Source organism: Lolium rigidum, chromosome 7 (assembly GCF_022539505.1).
Source record: "Lolium rigidum isolate FL_2022 chromosome 7, APGP_CSIRO_Lrig_0.1, whole genome shotgun sequence".
NCBI classification, from domain to species: domain Eukaryota; kingdom Viridiplantae; phylum Streptophyta; class Magnoliopsida; order Poales; family Poaceae; genus Lolium; species Lolium rigidum.
The window spans coordinates 4,118,327-4,132,718 of NC_061514.1; the positions used below are offsets into that span (position 1 = coordinate 4,118,327).

The 14,392-nt window shown below is 44.9% G+C and overlaps 2 protein-coding genes across 2 annotated transcripts; one reads left to right on the plus strand and one right to left on the minus strand.

Annotated features, from left to right (window-relative positions):
- The first annotated feature begins 663 nt into the window (after positions 1 to 663).
- Positions 664 to 2,789, plus strand: LOC124669647. The gene is made up of 2 exons (XM_047206223.1): positions 664 to 748; positions 1,669 to 2,789. The coding sequence occupies exons 1-2, from the start codon at positions 664 to 666 to the stop codon at positions 2,787 to 2,789; spliced, it is 1,206 nt and encodes a 401-aa protein (XP_047062179.1).
- Positions 2,790 to 3,056: 267 nt separating this feature from the next.
- LOC124674217 (gamma-aminobutyrate transaminase 1, mitochondrial-like) lies at positions 3,057 to 8,281 on the minus strand. Its single transcript, XM_047210254.1, has 19 exons — positions 8,154 to 8,281; positions 7,304 to 7,434; positions 7,092 to 7,176; positions 6,867 to 6,939; positions 6,637 to 6,734; positions 6,445 to 6,537; positions 5,792 to 5,865; positions 5,558 to 5,596; positions 5,326 to 5,414; positions 5,172 to 5,248; positions 5,013 to 5,087; positions 4,870 to 4,917; positions 4,669 to 4,752; positions 4,500 to 4,587; positions 4,287 to 4,365; positions 4,110 to 4,200; positions 3,956 to 4,034; positions 3,503 to 3,618; positions 3,057 to 3,396 (listed from the first exon to the last, which is right to left on the minus strand). Exons 1-19 carry the CDS (start codon positions 8,193 to 8,195, stop codon positions 3,322 to 3,324), a joined length of 1,536 nt encoding a protein of 511 aa, XP_047066210.1. The 5' UTR covers positions 8,196 to 8,281; the 3' UTR covers positions 3,057 to 3,321.
- Between the last annotated feature and the right edge of the window lie 6,111 nt (positions 8,282 to 14,392).

The following is a 14,392-nucleotide window of genomic DNA, read 5'->3' on the forward strand; positions in this document are numbered from 1 at the left end:
ACGTTCATGCCAGTGCATGTGGGTACGTATGGCACATGGACATGACCATCCTATCTGAAGAAACGTGGCTACACCGAGGAAACGGGCTGTGTCACCACTGCATGTGGGTATAATGGAGAGTCAAAGGCGCAGGCGAGGTGGTGCGGTGTGCCGCCCCCAGTCGCCACCCAGCCCAGCCGCACCCGCCGCCCGATCAAGGGAAGCAAATGGCGCCGGAATCTCCATCTCAACGGCCATCCAATCCATGGCTGCAGATGCTGCATGCACTGCGCCACACGTGCCCGCACGCAGGGGCCGCGCGCGGTTGCACACTAGCACGGCCGCAGGTCCAGCGGATCTAGACGAGGGAGGACGGCCGATAATTTCGCCGCGCGCCGGCACCGCGCACGGTCACCGTGCCTCCCTCACATGGTCACCGCGCCGGTCGAGCAGCCTAGGTTAGCTTAGCTACGAACTAGCACATCTGCCATTCCTATAAGTACAAGGGCGAGTCCCCTGGCTAAGCTAACGTATCACTATCACAGCACTCAAATCAGCTTAGATTCTATCATCGAGAGCGTACGCGCGTTGTTCACAGCCCGGCAGCTACTTATATCAGCTCGCCGCCGGTCAATCGAAGTGGGGGAATACCAACCGATCTCGCCGGGAAATCGGACAATCACGATGGTGGCCTATGGTTCGCGCCGAATCGCGCTGCTCTTCTTGCTCCTCTGCGGTGCAGCTGCCCGACATGCTTCCGCCGGAGACGGTGAGAGCCTCGAAAGCCACTCTTGCATCTCTCCATTGCATGATTACCTAGTGAGCTTTGCGATCATCCATCCCAGCAATGCATGTAGGCCGGCCGCCGGCCGGTGACGATCGATGAGTATCCATGGAAGGTAACAGATCGTCGAATCGATCCTCACTTCCGATCCGCTCATTGCATGATTACTGTCGACCCGCAGATTGTGCTTATAAAATGGGGCGCAGTTGATATCACAACCGTTGTTTATAGTTGTGTTCCTCGAGATTCGGTCCAGCATGACCCCACGTGAAAAAGGAATCTACAGCTGTCATGTGTGTAAAATCAACAGTACTTTTGACATTACTACATGTACCATATGAAAAATTGACAAGGACTTTATAAATCCAGCAGTACTTTTGCAGGACTACATGAACATGGCATATGGACTACATGCGCAAACAATAGAGGACTTTATAGATACAGTTCACGAAATCAATTTTAAAAAATTAAATATTAGACTCATTTTGAAGAGTTCGTCGGGAGGAAGTCAAATATGCAAACAAAATCTCATTTACATTTATTATGCGAAAGTTATACTCATTTTAGAATTATTAGTGTATTTCAAGAAGAGAATCTTTTGCAATGAGTGGATAAGTTTAGGGACCCACGTATATGAAGCATCCATATGCATGTGAACGGCTGTGATTTCACTTGCGCCCCAATTCATAAGTGCCAATGCATTTTCGGATTACTGTGATATTAGTTCTTTATTATCAGAGTGTAACATTGCCCCAAAAATACTATGCTGGCGTTGACGTTTTAATTGGTTCCCAAGGTGCCGCGCGGCAGAAATCAAACCCTAGTTTACTGTCTGAAATGGCCAGATTATCCTGGGATCTTGCATGCGCGGCTAGAAGTAGTTGACACGTCACGCATGCATGCAGGCGCGCTGCTGAACGGCAACTTCGAGTACCCGCCCAACAGGTCCCAGATGAACGGCACGACGGTGACGGGCGAGCACGCCATCCCCTACTGGAGGATCACCGGCCTCGTCGAGTACATCGACTCCGGCAAGAGCCTGGGCCCCGGCGACATGGTCCTGCCGGTGCCGGAGGGCGTGCACGCTCTGCGCCTCGGCAACGGCGCCTCCGTGCGGCAGCAGCTCAGCGTCACCCGCGGCGCCTACTACTCCGTCACCTTCAGCGCCTCACGCACCTGCGCGCAGGCCGAGTGGCTCAACCTCTCCGCGGTCCCCATTGGCGGAGGCGAAGCCGCAACGCCGGCCAGCGACATCCCCATCCAGACCGTGTACAGCGCCAGCGGCTGGGATTCCTACGCCTGGGCCTTCCGCGCCGAGCGGGGCATCGTCACCTTTATCATCCACCACGGCGACGAGGGCGTGGACGACCCGGCCTGCGGCCCCATCGTCGACGCTGTCGCCATCAAGAAGCTCCGCGCGCCTAGCGACACCGGGGGCGGCGGCGGGAACTTGCTGAGGAACGGGGACTTCGAGGAGGGGCCCTACATCATCCCGGGGACGGCGTGCGGGGTGCTGGTGCCGCCCATGGACGAAGACGACGTGTCGCCGCTGCCGGGCTGGATGGTCATGTCCTACTCCAAGGTGGCCAAGTACGTCGACGCCGCGCACTACGCGGTGCCGGGCGGCGCGCGGGCCGTGGAGCTGGTGGCCGGGTCGGAGGTGGCGCTGGTGCAGGAGGTGGACACCGTGCCGGGAGCGGCGTGCAGGATGGAGTTCTCCGTCGGGGATGCCCGGGACGGGTGCGTGGCGTGCGCGCCGGAGCTGCCGCCCATGCGCGTGGTGGCGGCGGCCACGGGGGCGCAGGGGACGGTCACCGTCGAGTATCCGTCCCGGGGCACGGGCGGGCACGTGCGCGGCAAGCTCGAGTTCACGGCGCAGGGGAACCGGACGAGAGTGGTGCTCTATAGCTCGGGGTATCATACCATGGCCGACACCACCGGCACGCTCTGTGGGCCCGTCGTCGACGACGTCTCGCTCGTTTGCGCTTGCAAGCCGCCGCCTACTCGCCGGCTGCTACGTCGCTAGCTAATGCATATGCGCGCCCAACGCCTCAACCGCACACATTTTTTTTAGCATTGTGCCAGACTACTTGTACGATATGCATTTTGTAATGTACAGTATCTTCTCTTCGGAGATACTCCTTGAAAACTGGTTTTGGTTGTATGAGTAGATAAATATGAGTCGTTCAAAGTCTTATCGACTCATAAAAAACTGGGGAGGCATAAATCTCAAAAGGAATTGAAAATATTTCATTCTAAACTCAACCTGCCCAGTATAATTAGGAATTTCCAATATGGCAAACATATAAACGGGGCTTTATTAAGAGATTATCTTTACATGTGAGATTGTACGCAATCTATCTTGTGTGTGTAATCAAATCATCAATCGCCGTTGCTTTGTGAAAGAACACTTCGCCATTTTGCACATCAAGAAGGGCCGTTCATTCCGCTGCGTTATTACCACCTCACCCCGAGAGCAGGGAATTATTCTGTACACATCCAATGCCAACGTCGTCCGTCGCCTTCGACGTTATCATCATTGTCGTGCTGCATCTTGTCTAATTTTTCTTGGACTTGAGCTCGGCTACTCTCTCCTCAGTGGCCTTCATAGCTTTCCCATATATGCTCACTAGCTGAAAGAGTTTCAGAGCGAGACAGTTCAGTACCAATTTCATTCTTTTTATACTACAAACCCCAAAATGGAGAGGATGATGGTGGTGCTGTGATTTCTGATATTACCTCATCTACTTCGTCGGCTGTAATTGTCAATGGCGGCGACATCATAATGCTGTCTCCGGCAACCCTAACCAGCATGCCACGCTTCTGGCACTCCTGTCCGAAGATAGCACCAACGCCTGAAGATGCCATCAAGGAAACAATTTGTAAGGATACTTAGTTGTTTCGAGATACATGTATATCCCAGAATACGACAAGCAGTTCTACATGTCCCGGTACAATAATCTTCTAGATTTGTTCTTAACAAGTCCCAGAATTATGTTACCAAAATAACATAGGATAGTTCAGTTTTAAAAAAGAGAAGCGAGAAATGTTTGCACAACATTCAGGTTTACGCCAATGATAATCTTCTAGTATAGAATGCTTCAGATTAAGTGATTCCAAGCTATGATTTGGCACACTGAAGCATTCTACTGAAAAATAAGGGCAGGTTATCATTAGTTTATAGTTACTTACCCCATTCTGCAGGGAATGGACTATCTCGTGATTTATTGTCAGCAAATTCAGTTCCAAGTATCAACCCTACACCACGGATCTGCATACAGAAGCATATCGATTATGCTTTTGGACAACAAATGAGTATCTACCACAAAAAAAAAAAGATGGGTACCTCCCCAACGATTGGACTTCCTGCAAAGGCCTTTGTTCCCTCCTGGAAGCGCGGAGCAATTTGCTTCACATGATCAGGAATATTCCTTTCCCTGATACCAAATAGTTGGAAAGATTCATCAGGAACAACAAGCCAATAGGGGCAGGGGCACTGTCTGCTATGGGAAGTGCACTATACCGATAGATTTTCAGCGCTTCAATGGCGACAGCGCAAGCAACTGGATGACCAGAATATGTAAAGCCATGAGCAAATGAACCTGAAAAAAGGGGCAGCCGCTCAGCACATTTATGTGTCTAAAAGCTCATCAAGTATATATTCTTTTTCAAAAAGCACCCGGGACATGCCAATGCATATATGAGAAACTGAGCTCACGCAGTGCCATTCACTTACCAAGCTTATTGCTCTGAGAATCAATCACATCTGCTATTTCAGGGCTAACAAGAGTTGCACCAATGGGGACATAGGCAGATGAAAGAGCCTGTTGTCATGGAATTGGCATGGCTAAGCAAACATTGGATAATTAATATGTACTCATATATATTTGTGAAAGATATTTTACCTTGGCTAAAGTGACTAGATCTGGCTTGATGTTATACATATCAGATCCAAACATGGTTCCCAACCTTCCAAATGCGGTAATGACCTAAAAGGCATAATCAATTAACACTTACATCGAGTGGTTTCATATGTTCTTTTACTAGCTAAGATTTTGTGTGTGTGTGTGTGTGTGTGTTTAACTTGAGAAGTGAATGTAAAGCACCTCGTCTACTATGAAAAGGATGTCATACTTCTTAACCACTGCTTGAACCTGTTGATACACAAGAAAATGGGATATGATAAACAAGAAAAACAAAAATTCAAGACTTCAATATAAAAGCTGTAGCTGAAGCTGTTTATTGTCACCTTATCAAAATAGGTCTTTGGAGGGGGGATGACACCGCCAGCACCCATCACAGGCTCAGCAATGAACGCAGCAATCTGAAACAGAAAAATATATTAGTCAAGTAATATACTTGGGACCTATATTGCATAATATAAGCTTCGGTGACAAGAAGACTTTACTGTTTCTGGTCCTTCCTTGAGGATAAGATTCTCCAAATTATTGGCAAGTCTTGTGGCAAATTCTTCTTCTGTTTCACCTGTCACACATCAAAACCATCTCATTAGTAAAATGGGATGCATTGATCATACAACTAAACTCTGAAGTAAAATGTACCGGGAAGATGGAAGCGCCAGTAGTGAGGGCAGTCCGTGTGCAGAACAAAAGGTGCGGGTAGATCAAACTTCTGGTGCAGGGCAGGAAGACTAAAGATACAGAAGGAATTAACAAATTAACTAAGTATCAATAAAAAATGGACTAATAAATTCTTCAGGGTACTAGATATTAGGTACTGATAAAAGAAAATCCACATTATAAGGAAAACACTATTTTTTAGGCCAATACTCACCCAGTGAGACTAGCTGATATCAATGTCGATCCGTGGTATCTGTAACAAAAGCAACAATAGTAAGAGTGGCATTCAAAATAGCACCATGTTGCATAAAGAACATAAAAACGAGACTTCAATAATACTAAAGTGATGGCACGGGACATTGATGCTAATGCAAATTACTTAACAAATAAAGCAAAACATATATTTCTTAGTTTCAAGAGCAAAAGGTTGAGAAATTATGTTGCTTACGCTTTTGATCGTGCAATGAACTTTTTCTTGTCTGGCCTCCCCAATGCATTGTTATAATACCATACTAGTTTGACCTATACAGGAACAAGAGTAAATATTGTAAACGTCAGACCAGTGCTATGAGAAGACCACAAGAGGGGAACAAGGAAAATTCTACGAACAGCATAAAAATCACTAGTGTTTATCACCAAACGACTGTGAACTCAGTACAGCCTATAAATCAGCTAGATACACTCAGCAAAATAACTATGCCTATCTCCCAGAAATGTGTAAACGGTGAACCAGGGAGCAGTAGTTACTGATTACTAGCCTTCTACAAAGGACCCAAAAGGTTTATTTCGTTGATACTCTCACAATCCACCCTACTATTTATGTTTCAGTGCCCCACTTTTCCCGAGAAAAAGGTCCCTAGTGATGTGTTTTCAACATAATATGTTTCTTATTTTAAATGTCATGTCACACTCCCTTACATAACACTATGTAAAACAGGTTTCAGTGATTCCCTCCAGATGTGAATGACAATAAGAGAAACATAGTTTGTAAGTATGGTTGCTACCCTTCTTAATGAATAGTATGTTTGAAAGCTCTCCAAATTCATTGCCATCTACATTATAGTTTGTGCACGAAATCATCAGTTCTTCCAGCAATCATACCTGTGAGTCATTTGCTTCTGAACCACTGTTTGTGAAGAATGCCTTTCCCATTTTCCTTGCAGTGAACATGCTAAGAAGGTCGTCCGCAAGATCCTAAAAGTACCAAAGTGTCTCCATCATCACTATTTGTAAATGTAAATTTAATAAATGAATTTAACAAACCGATGGTCAATAAAAGGCGCAGAAACTTACCAATGTTGGCTTGGTTGTACGATTCCAAAATGAGTGATAGAAGGGTAACTTATTTAATTGGTCAGTTGCAGCTTTGACTAATCGAGGCTCACTACCACCTGAAGAATTTGTGAATTCATGAAAGGGGAACAAAATTAGAGTTCAAACATTACATCTAAAGCCACAAAAAATGGTGGTGTAGATATATTATCCCAAAGAATGCACAATTCTGCGACTGTACTTGTACATACCTAAAGCTGTACACCATAGTCCAGCAAGAGAATCTAGATACTTATTCCCATTGTTGTCATAGACATAAGAACCCTGCATATACAGTTTAACATTATATAAGTAAAACATAGATATCTGGCTCACCAACATGGTAAAGAGTAACCAACATCATGAGTTTCCATATACAGATTCCCTACACGATAAGGCAACTAAGCAGATATGATGCTAGTGTGAGAAGCTCACACCTCAGATCTGTCAATAATCAGCGGGTGCACATCGCTGCTCTGCCATCCAGCTGTGAATGGGGCCAACATGCCATGCCCCTTAAACCTGGTAAGACCATACTCTCAAAATCGGCAGTAGCTAGTAAATACAGACTCCAACTCTGCATACACCTCAGAGCATAACAGAGTGCACCTGTGTGACAATTCTAAAAAAAAAAGGAAATAATATATACCCATTTTCTTCAGTTGAGTTCGACTGAGGAGATGGCGCTGAACTGAAATGTCTGACTGATGCATTTGCCAAACTATCTGCATGCCCTTGTACACTCCCGGTGCCGGTTAAATACTTCACTAGTTTGCTTGCCTGCGAATTCCGGAAAATAAAATGAAGCATCACACATTAGCTGTGAGAGTCTGTTACAGTGGCAGAAATCGGGCAGGTCACATGTGAAGTCCGAACAGCAGAGGAAGTAGTGAAACAATAAGTATGTCATAGCATCTGAGGTTACTGAGCGTGCAGTGGATCATAAGAAGCATCACAACTTTCACATGAAAGAACAAACACAGTAGGAATGTTTGGAGCCCCTAAATGGCACAGTGATCCCAGGTCGACAGCTATTCATGCATATAGTGCTGCTACAAAAGTTGCACAAAAGCTAGTAACTGAAAGTACTGAAGGACGAACGTTAAAGGTAACTAAGCGGAATCAGGCAAAGTAAACCCGTGCGCGATTAACAAGAAGCAGAAAGATAGATTCAAAGGAGATGCAGGTTCCGGCACAGAGCCGCACAAGCTAGTATCACCGGAAAGCGGATCGAGAGAGAAAAAATCCCCCCTTGAGAATCTCCTGACCCGAATTTGGATAAGAGGCTACCAATCAGGAGCACCCTCCACCTCCCCCCACCCTGAACGCCTACTTCCACAAAGCGATCGCCGACGGCGCGAGTCCCAGATCGCGGCGACCATCGAGAGGCCCAGGCCATTGTCTCACTGGCGGCTACGCTCCAGGCGGCTGTACTACCTAGCCAGCGAGTGTGAGGAAGAAAGGCGAGAGGGGGAGAGGGAGGGTCGATGGTCACACACCTGCGAGGACGCATTTGATCGGAGCAGGCCGCGCGCAATCATGTTGGAGATACGGAGCAAGAATCGTCGGAGGAGGGAGACTAGTAGGAGTAGCAGAATCGTAGAGAGAGCTGCGGGGCCGTGGACATGTCGCGTCACGGATTTATTCCGGGGAGGTGGGGGGAGAAGGAGACGTAGCAGAGTTTTCCGAGGTACTAGACGTGACGTGGCCAAGTTATCCGAAGGAAAAACGAGTCTACGTGCAGCCTCTTCGCATCTTTTGATTTGTCGACGTATGCGTGCCTAATCCTACTTTACTTGCTTAGTCTAGGCGTACGTGGATCCATGCTCAGATCCAGATCCATAAAGTTGTACTCCCTTCATTTCACACAAAGCTTTTCAACTTTATCTAAATTCAAATGTATATAGATATACTTTAGTTATACATATATTCGTATCTAGAAAAGACTGAGAAGTTTTTTTCGAGACGGAGGGAGTAACTTCGCCGAGTTTTACCGATATAGTTGCACAAACTACCACAGTAAAGATAGTCTTGTTTTGGAGACTGTGGCAAAAAGAGTAACACCATCAGCTCAACCATAGGGCCTGAGATGGAGAACACTTGGGAGAGCGCTGCAGCATTTTGACAACCAGTTTAGAACAAAAGAAAACTTACAGAAATATCAGAGGATTTTCTATAGGAAAATTCATATGGAGCGTTTAGAACAAAAGAATATGAACACTCCGTATAAGATTTCGTTGAAAATCCTATGACACCTGCTAATTCATAGGAATTTTGGAGGAAAACTAACATAAGGATTCACCTCGTGTTTTCGTCTACTCATGTCTATATTCAGTGCTTTTTTTTCTTCTATGTAACATTCAAACAATGTATTTGAAACTTTTCTAGGTTCTGGTTTCTATAGAAGTTCAGTCTACATGATATCTCCTACATTTTTCTTATTCATATCCCAAGTGTTCTTGAAAGGTGACACGTGCAACAACCATTCCGAAATATTCCCTCCGTCCTAAATTGTAATATGTTCTTAAAATTCGCTGACCAACGACTTATGACTATGATTTGTACTTATGACATGTCCTTAAAATTTATATAAATCTATATGAAATGAAAAAAGATTTGGAACATACACGCAACGATACCATTTATACACTCTAAGTTCATAGTAATTTGATATATATTGGTGGTTAAATTCATGCATCAAAGACCGTGCCACAGAGAAGGCTACTCATCCTAATACTCCGTACTACTACTACTTACTACTCCCTATGTTCCAAAATAAGTATCTCAACCTTTTTTAGACATAGATTCTATAACTAAAATATGTATGGATACACTGTATCTAAACAAAAGTGAGGCAATACACTTATTTTAAAATTGGAGGTAGTGTAGAGTTAATTATTTGCTGGATTGGTTATTGGTGCACTACTGCACTGCTCACATGACGCGCGTCCTACAAAACTTAGACACGCTGCCATCGTTTTCCCCCATTCCCAGGAGAGAAAGGTGGCTGCGCAGTTTCGTTGTTTTTCCTTTTCTATCTTGACCACTTTCTGAAGATTAAAATTATTCTACAGAGAGAAAGGTGATAATATGTGGAGTGGTTACATACGAAAAGAGTCACATCTCACGTGCACGTCATCACATAGAAAAGCCATATGAAGGCTGAGCCCACTCCGGGAAAACTTTGTTGCTAGTCCAGATTTAGGCACTGGGTTGCTTTCGATCACGTACAGTACTCTCGTGACAGCGGTTGAACGTTTTCATTTGCTGTCACCGGTAGAAAAACGGCCTTTAGTCGCGGTTCGCAACTGCCATTAATCTCGGTTGCGTAACCGGGATCAATTATGCGCGACTAAAGACCCCTTTTTAGTCGCCGTTGCTTACGAACCTTAATCGACCTAGATATATTTCGTGATCTTTATATATCTGCGTCGATTAAAATCAGTTGGAGGGAGTATTATTGCACGTGTTTCATTTGCTAGCTTATTTAATTTTATAAAATGGCGTGTTACCGAAGTATTTTATGTAAGAAATATGCCTTAGAAGCAATTATAAAGATGATTATATTTCGTTGTATCCATGAGTTATTGTAATGTTCCTTAAATATATATACCATGCAACTTGTATTAATTGGCAATTACATGAACTCTTTGTGAAACTCATTACTTGTATAATTTTCTGAAGTTATTCCCAGTCGGAGTTAATGTTAGAACACATGTGAATATTTGACTAGCATATCGGTTGGTTGATGTCTATGTTTCGCAAGTTCTAGATATGGAGATGTCAAACCAATGACGTGGACACATGTTATAAACATAGGGTCATAGGGTCGGACTAACCAGCACGAGACATGGCAATTATACTTGCAGTTTTCTCTACACAGTGTATACGCTTTGCACTTAGACCTCAGATTGATGTATGTACCTGGAATGTGAATTGGCCTACTTTGGGCTATCAAGCGCTACACCGCAACAGGGTAATTATAAAGGTAGCTTTCGGGTTTGTCTTAAAGCATGTTGCGAGACATGGTCAATCAAGATGGGATTTGGCCCTCTCTGCATAAGAGAGATATCTTTGAACCCCTCGAGTGATCGGATCCAGAAATGCATGGCCGTGCTACATAATATTAAGAGTTAACCTAGTAAGGAATGTCGAATCACTGATCAAGAAAGGGTGGTTAGCTTAGGGATTAACCGAGTATCGTGCGGCAAAGGGAATGACATGTACACAACATTGTGATGGTTCGTTTGATATGATCTTTATGCGTGTTTAGGAGTTGGCACATCTTGCTAGAAGCCGCTACCAATTATTGATGGAGTAAGTGTACTCACGGTCTCACGTCATGTCTATACATGTATGAACCTATTGTGTCACACACTTAAGGGTTGGAAGCCTTATTCGGATTGGATCAGCTTTAGATTGGGCTAAGGGTACTAATGGGCCTCAAGTGTTGAAGACCATCAGGAACGCCTATATAAGAGAGGGTGGGGCGAGCTGATTAGGGTAGAACCTTTCCACCCAGCCATCACTACTCTCACGCCTTAGTTGCACGTGCGGATCTAGAACTCCGACGTGCGACACTTCCACTCCATACGTGTGGATATGTTGGAGATGTTGCATCTATAGCACTTGGCCAAGAAGCCGCACAAGAGGGAGCTGCTCGTGGGACGAGGAGGAGGAGGTAGTAGGACTACACTGTCTCGACGTGCTTCATCAAGTTCCGCAACTACGCGTCTAGTAGTAATCTTGTGATCTATGACTACAACAATTCTTGTTTATCGGGGTAAAAAAATTGTGCTAGTGTCCTTTAGTGGTATCAGAGCCAGAAGTTATAGATTTTGGAAGTTTGCATATGGTGATATGTAGATCGGTGTGATTGATTATATGGAGGTGATTCAGGATTGATGTATGATCTTGTTTCCGTGATCATGTTGTAAAGGAACGACTTACCCCTACCGGTATGTATCTGCCATCAGTGTAGACAGTGACACACAAGTCTAGTTGCAGCATGCGAAGATCAATATGATTGATCTAATCGGAACCTAGATTTATAATCAATGTACCGCGATCCTGCAATCGAGCTCCTTGAGGGCCGATGGGTTTGGTTCGATTGTCAAACCGTCACCCGCTGCATGCGAATACCAAAGTAAATTGGTCGAATTAGAACAATAGTCGATTTGGGGTAAATTTGATTTACCGACCAAAATCCTTCATGAAAATGGCATAGATTGGATCTTTGAAGATATTGCGAGGGGGCGCTGCCCTTTCCAATCCCGCGAGGGAAATCCTCTCAACCTCGTTAATCGTAGCCCCTGTTGTTTCTCATTAAGGTTCATAGGGAGTTGCGAGTTCACATTATCCGGTAGAATGGTGATGCTATGCTTAACTTGTTTTTGCAGGATGTATGTGAACAGTATGGTCCAATGTGTATATGATACATATTTGTAATATTTGACTTGCGATTCGTGAAATGTGATGTCATATTACTGTATTATTATGGCTTCTGTGCCAACTTATGATGATTTCATGTTACTATGTAATTTTTTGTTACTATCTATTAGGGGTTGATGAGTGCATTTTATAACATATTTTAGTCACGTAAAATGTGCTAGTTGACACTCATATCGTGATCCATCTAGTTCTAAGTATGACATTTATGCATGATTACGAGTTCTCTTTCATTTTTAATGAGTGTTGCACAACTATTAGTTTTATTAGTTTTTTCTTGTCTTTTATATGTGTGCAGGTGCAAGGTGCAATTATGGATAAAGGAAGGTAAGGGGAACAAAAGATGGGCATATGGAAGACCCATGCCTGAATAATAGCTACGAGGGCACCTGCTTGAACAAACATATTGTGCAGGTTGGCCTAAGTATTTCGACGTGGCATAATCATGAGCTAAATCGACATGAATCTAGGCTAAAGCAGTAGGGGCTGGAGTGGGTTGCTTGAGCTTACAGTCCTCTTTGAAGGTGTCCTCATTTTGCCGGAGCCGGAGATGAAGGGGGTCAGAGGTTGATGGAGACCGGGACAGGTCGCCGCTCTAGGAGACCGGGCACTCTCACACCAGCGGGACAGCGTAACGGAGAAGTTGATGGAGACGATTCCAGGGATCTCCACAGTCGACCATACCGCCGCAGATCTAGATCTCCGCCGTCGTCTTCTTGTCTTAGGGGATTTCGTTTTCGCTAGGTGGGGGAGGACAGCGTGGCTACTTTGCGCGCCTAAATGTGGAGCAAGTTTGCAGGTCCCGCTTTTTCCACCGTGTTTCCCCTGCGTAGGAGTTCGGTTGATCGATTTGCTCTCGCTAGTGCCTGTCCCCAGAAAAACGGCCGAATCGAGCGTTCCTCGTGGGCTAACTTTTAGGGAGCTTTAAATATCGTGTGATGCAGTTTTTCCATGCGACCTTGCCAACCAATCGTCCGATTTTTAGCCCAGTGGAAGCGAGAAATGGCCTTGCGAGCAACCAATCATGCCCTTGGAGATTGCTCATGGCGGAATACCACTCCTCTCGAGACGAGGCGAGACAACTTCTTTGACACCACTGTCTGGTGAGGCCGTGAGACGGTGACCTTGTCTACATGATCGGCCATAAACTTGACGTCAACCAGGACGAGGCACCGACCACCTGGCTATACCGACTTGTGCAGGTTGGTTTCACACCAAAGTCAATATCCACAAACAACTTACTCCCATCATACTTACCTCTTGCGCAACCCGACGAGGTTGCTGGTCATCAAGAAGTTCTAGCCAAGCAGACCCATGCTACTTTAACTTCAACTACATCAACGTCGTCAAGACCGCTGAGGCACGACGACGAGGGTGGGTGTGTACCGGATAGGACATGGGCACTACCACCGCCCAAACACACACCATCATCACATCATGTATGGAGAATACGAAGCGGAGACGGCAAAGATGACCACACGACTTAATCGGAGGTATTCCACGGTGTAACCCGCATGAGTAATTAACCGGGTGCCTTCCAGGACCTCACTAATCAAGAGATTGCAATCTCCATAGTCAGGCCAACCGCGCTAACAGACCAGCAACACATTTATTAGGGATCTTGTATTTGTTTCTCCAAGTGAGATTGATAAAATACAACATCCCTATCTTTTCCGTGTGTACTATGGTACACTGGCACACGGCACACCCGCACTTTTTTTTTACCAGGCACATGAGAGAACTGCGGTACCATACTCCCCCTCAAAGTAGTCTACCTTCTTTTAGATGTTTTTCTTGTGTCAATCAGTGAAGAGCTGAAGTACAATTTGTGAATATTTTAAGATACCATTGTGGAGGAGCGTCAGCCCTATGTCCAGGCTTTGGGTCCCAGTGCAACTTACAAAATGGAGCCATAATTTTGCCACCTCTTAGCAGAATTAGCAAATGTCGTATAAATATGTTGGGTAAATCCAAAAAGAAATCAGTTGCATTACAACGAGAATTTGCCATATCACATAGTGTCAAATTCAGACTATCAACCAAGCTGAATAAAAAGCTCTTGGATTTATATTCAAAAGTTTCTTTTGTACCATGTTTTCCTTTCATATTCGACCCATTATCATATCCATGTCCTCTCACATTTTTATATCAAGTTCAAACCTCTTCAGTTCATCTTGTAAAAAAGGTTTGAACTTTTACAAAAGTTTTCTTTGTACCATGGTTTACATCCAAAAGATGCATCGACATACCTTGTTATTAATACGCCCGTTGGTACCATTCGAAGTCCAAA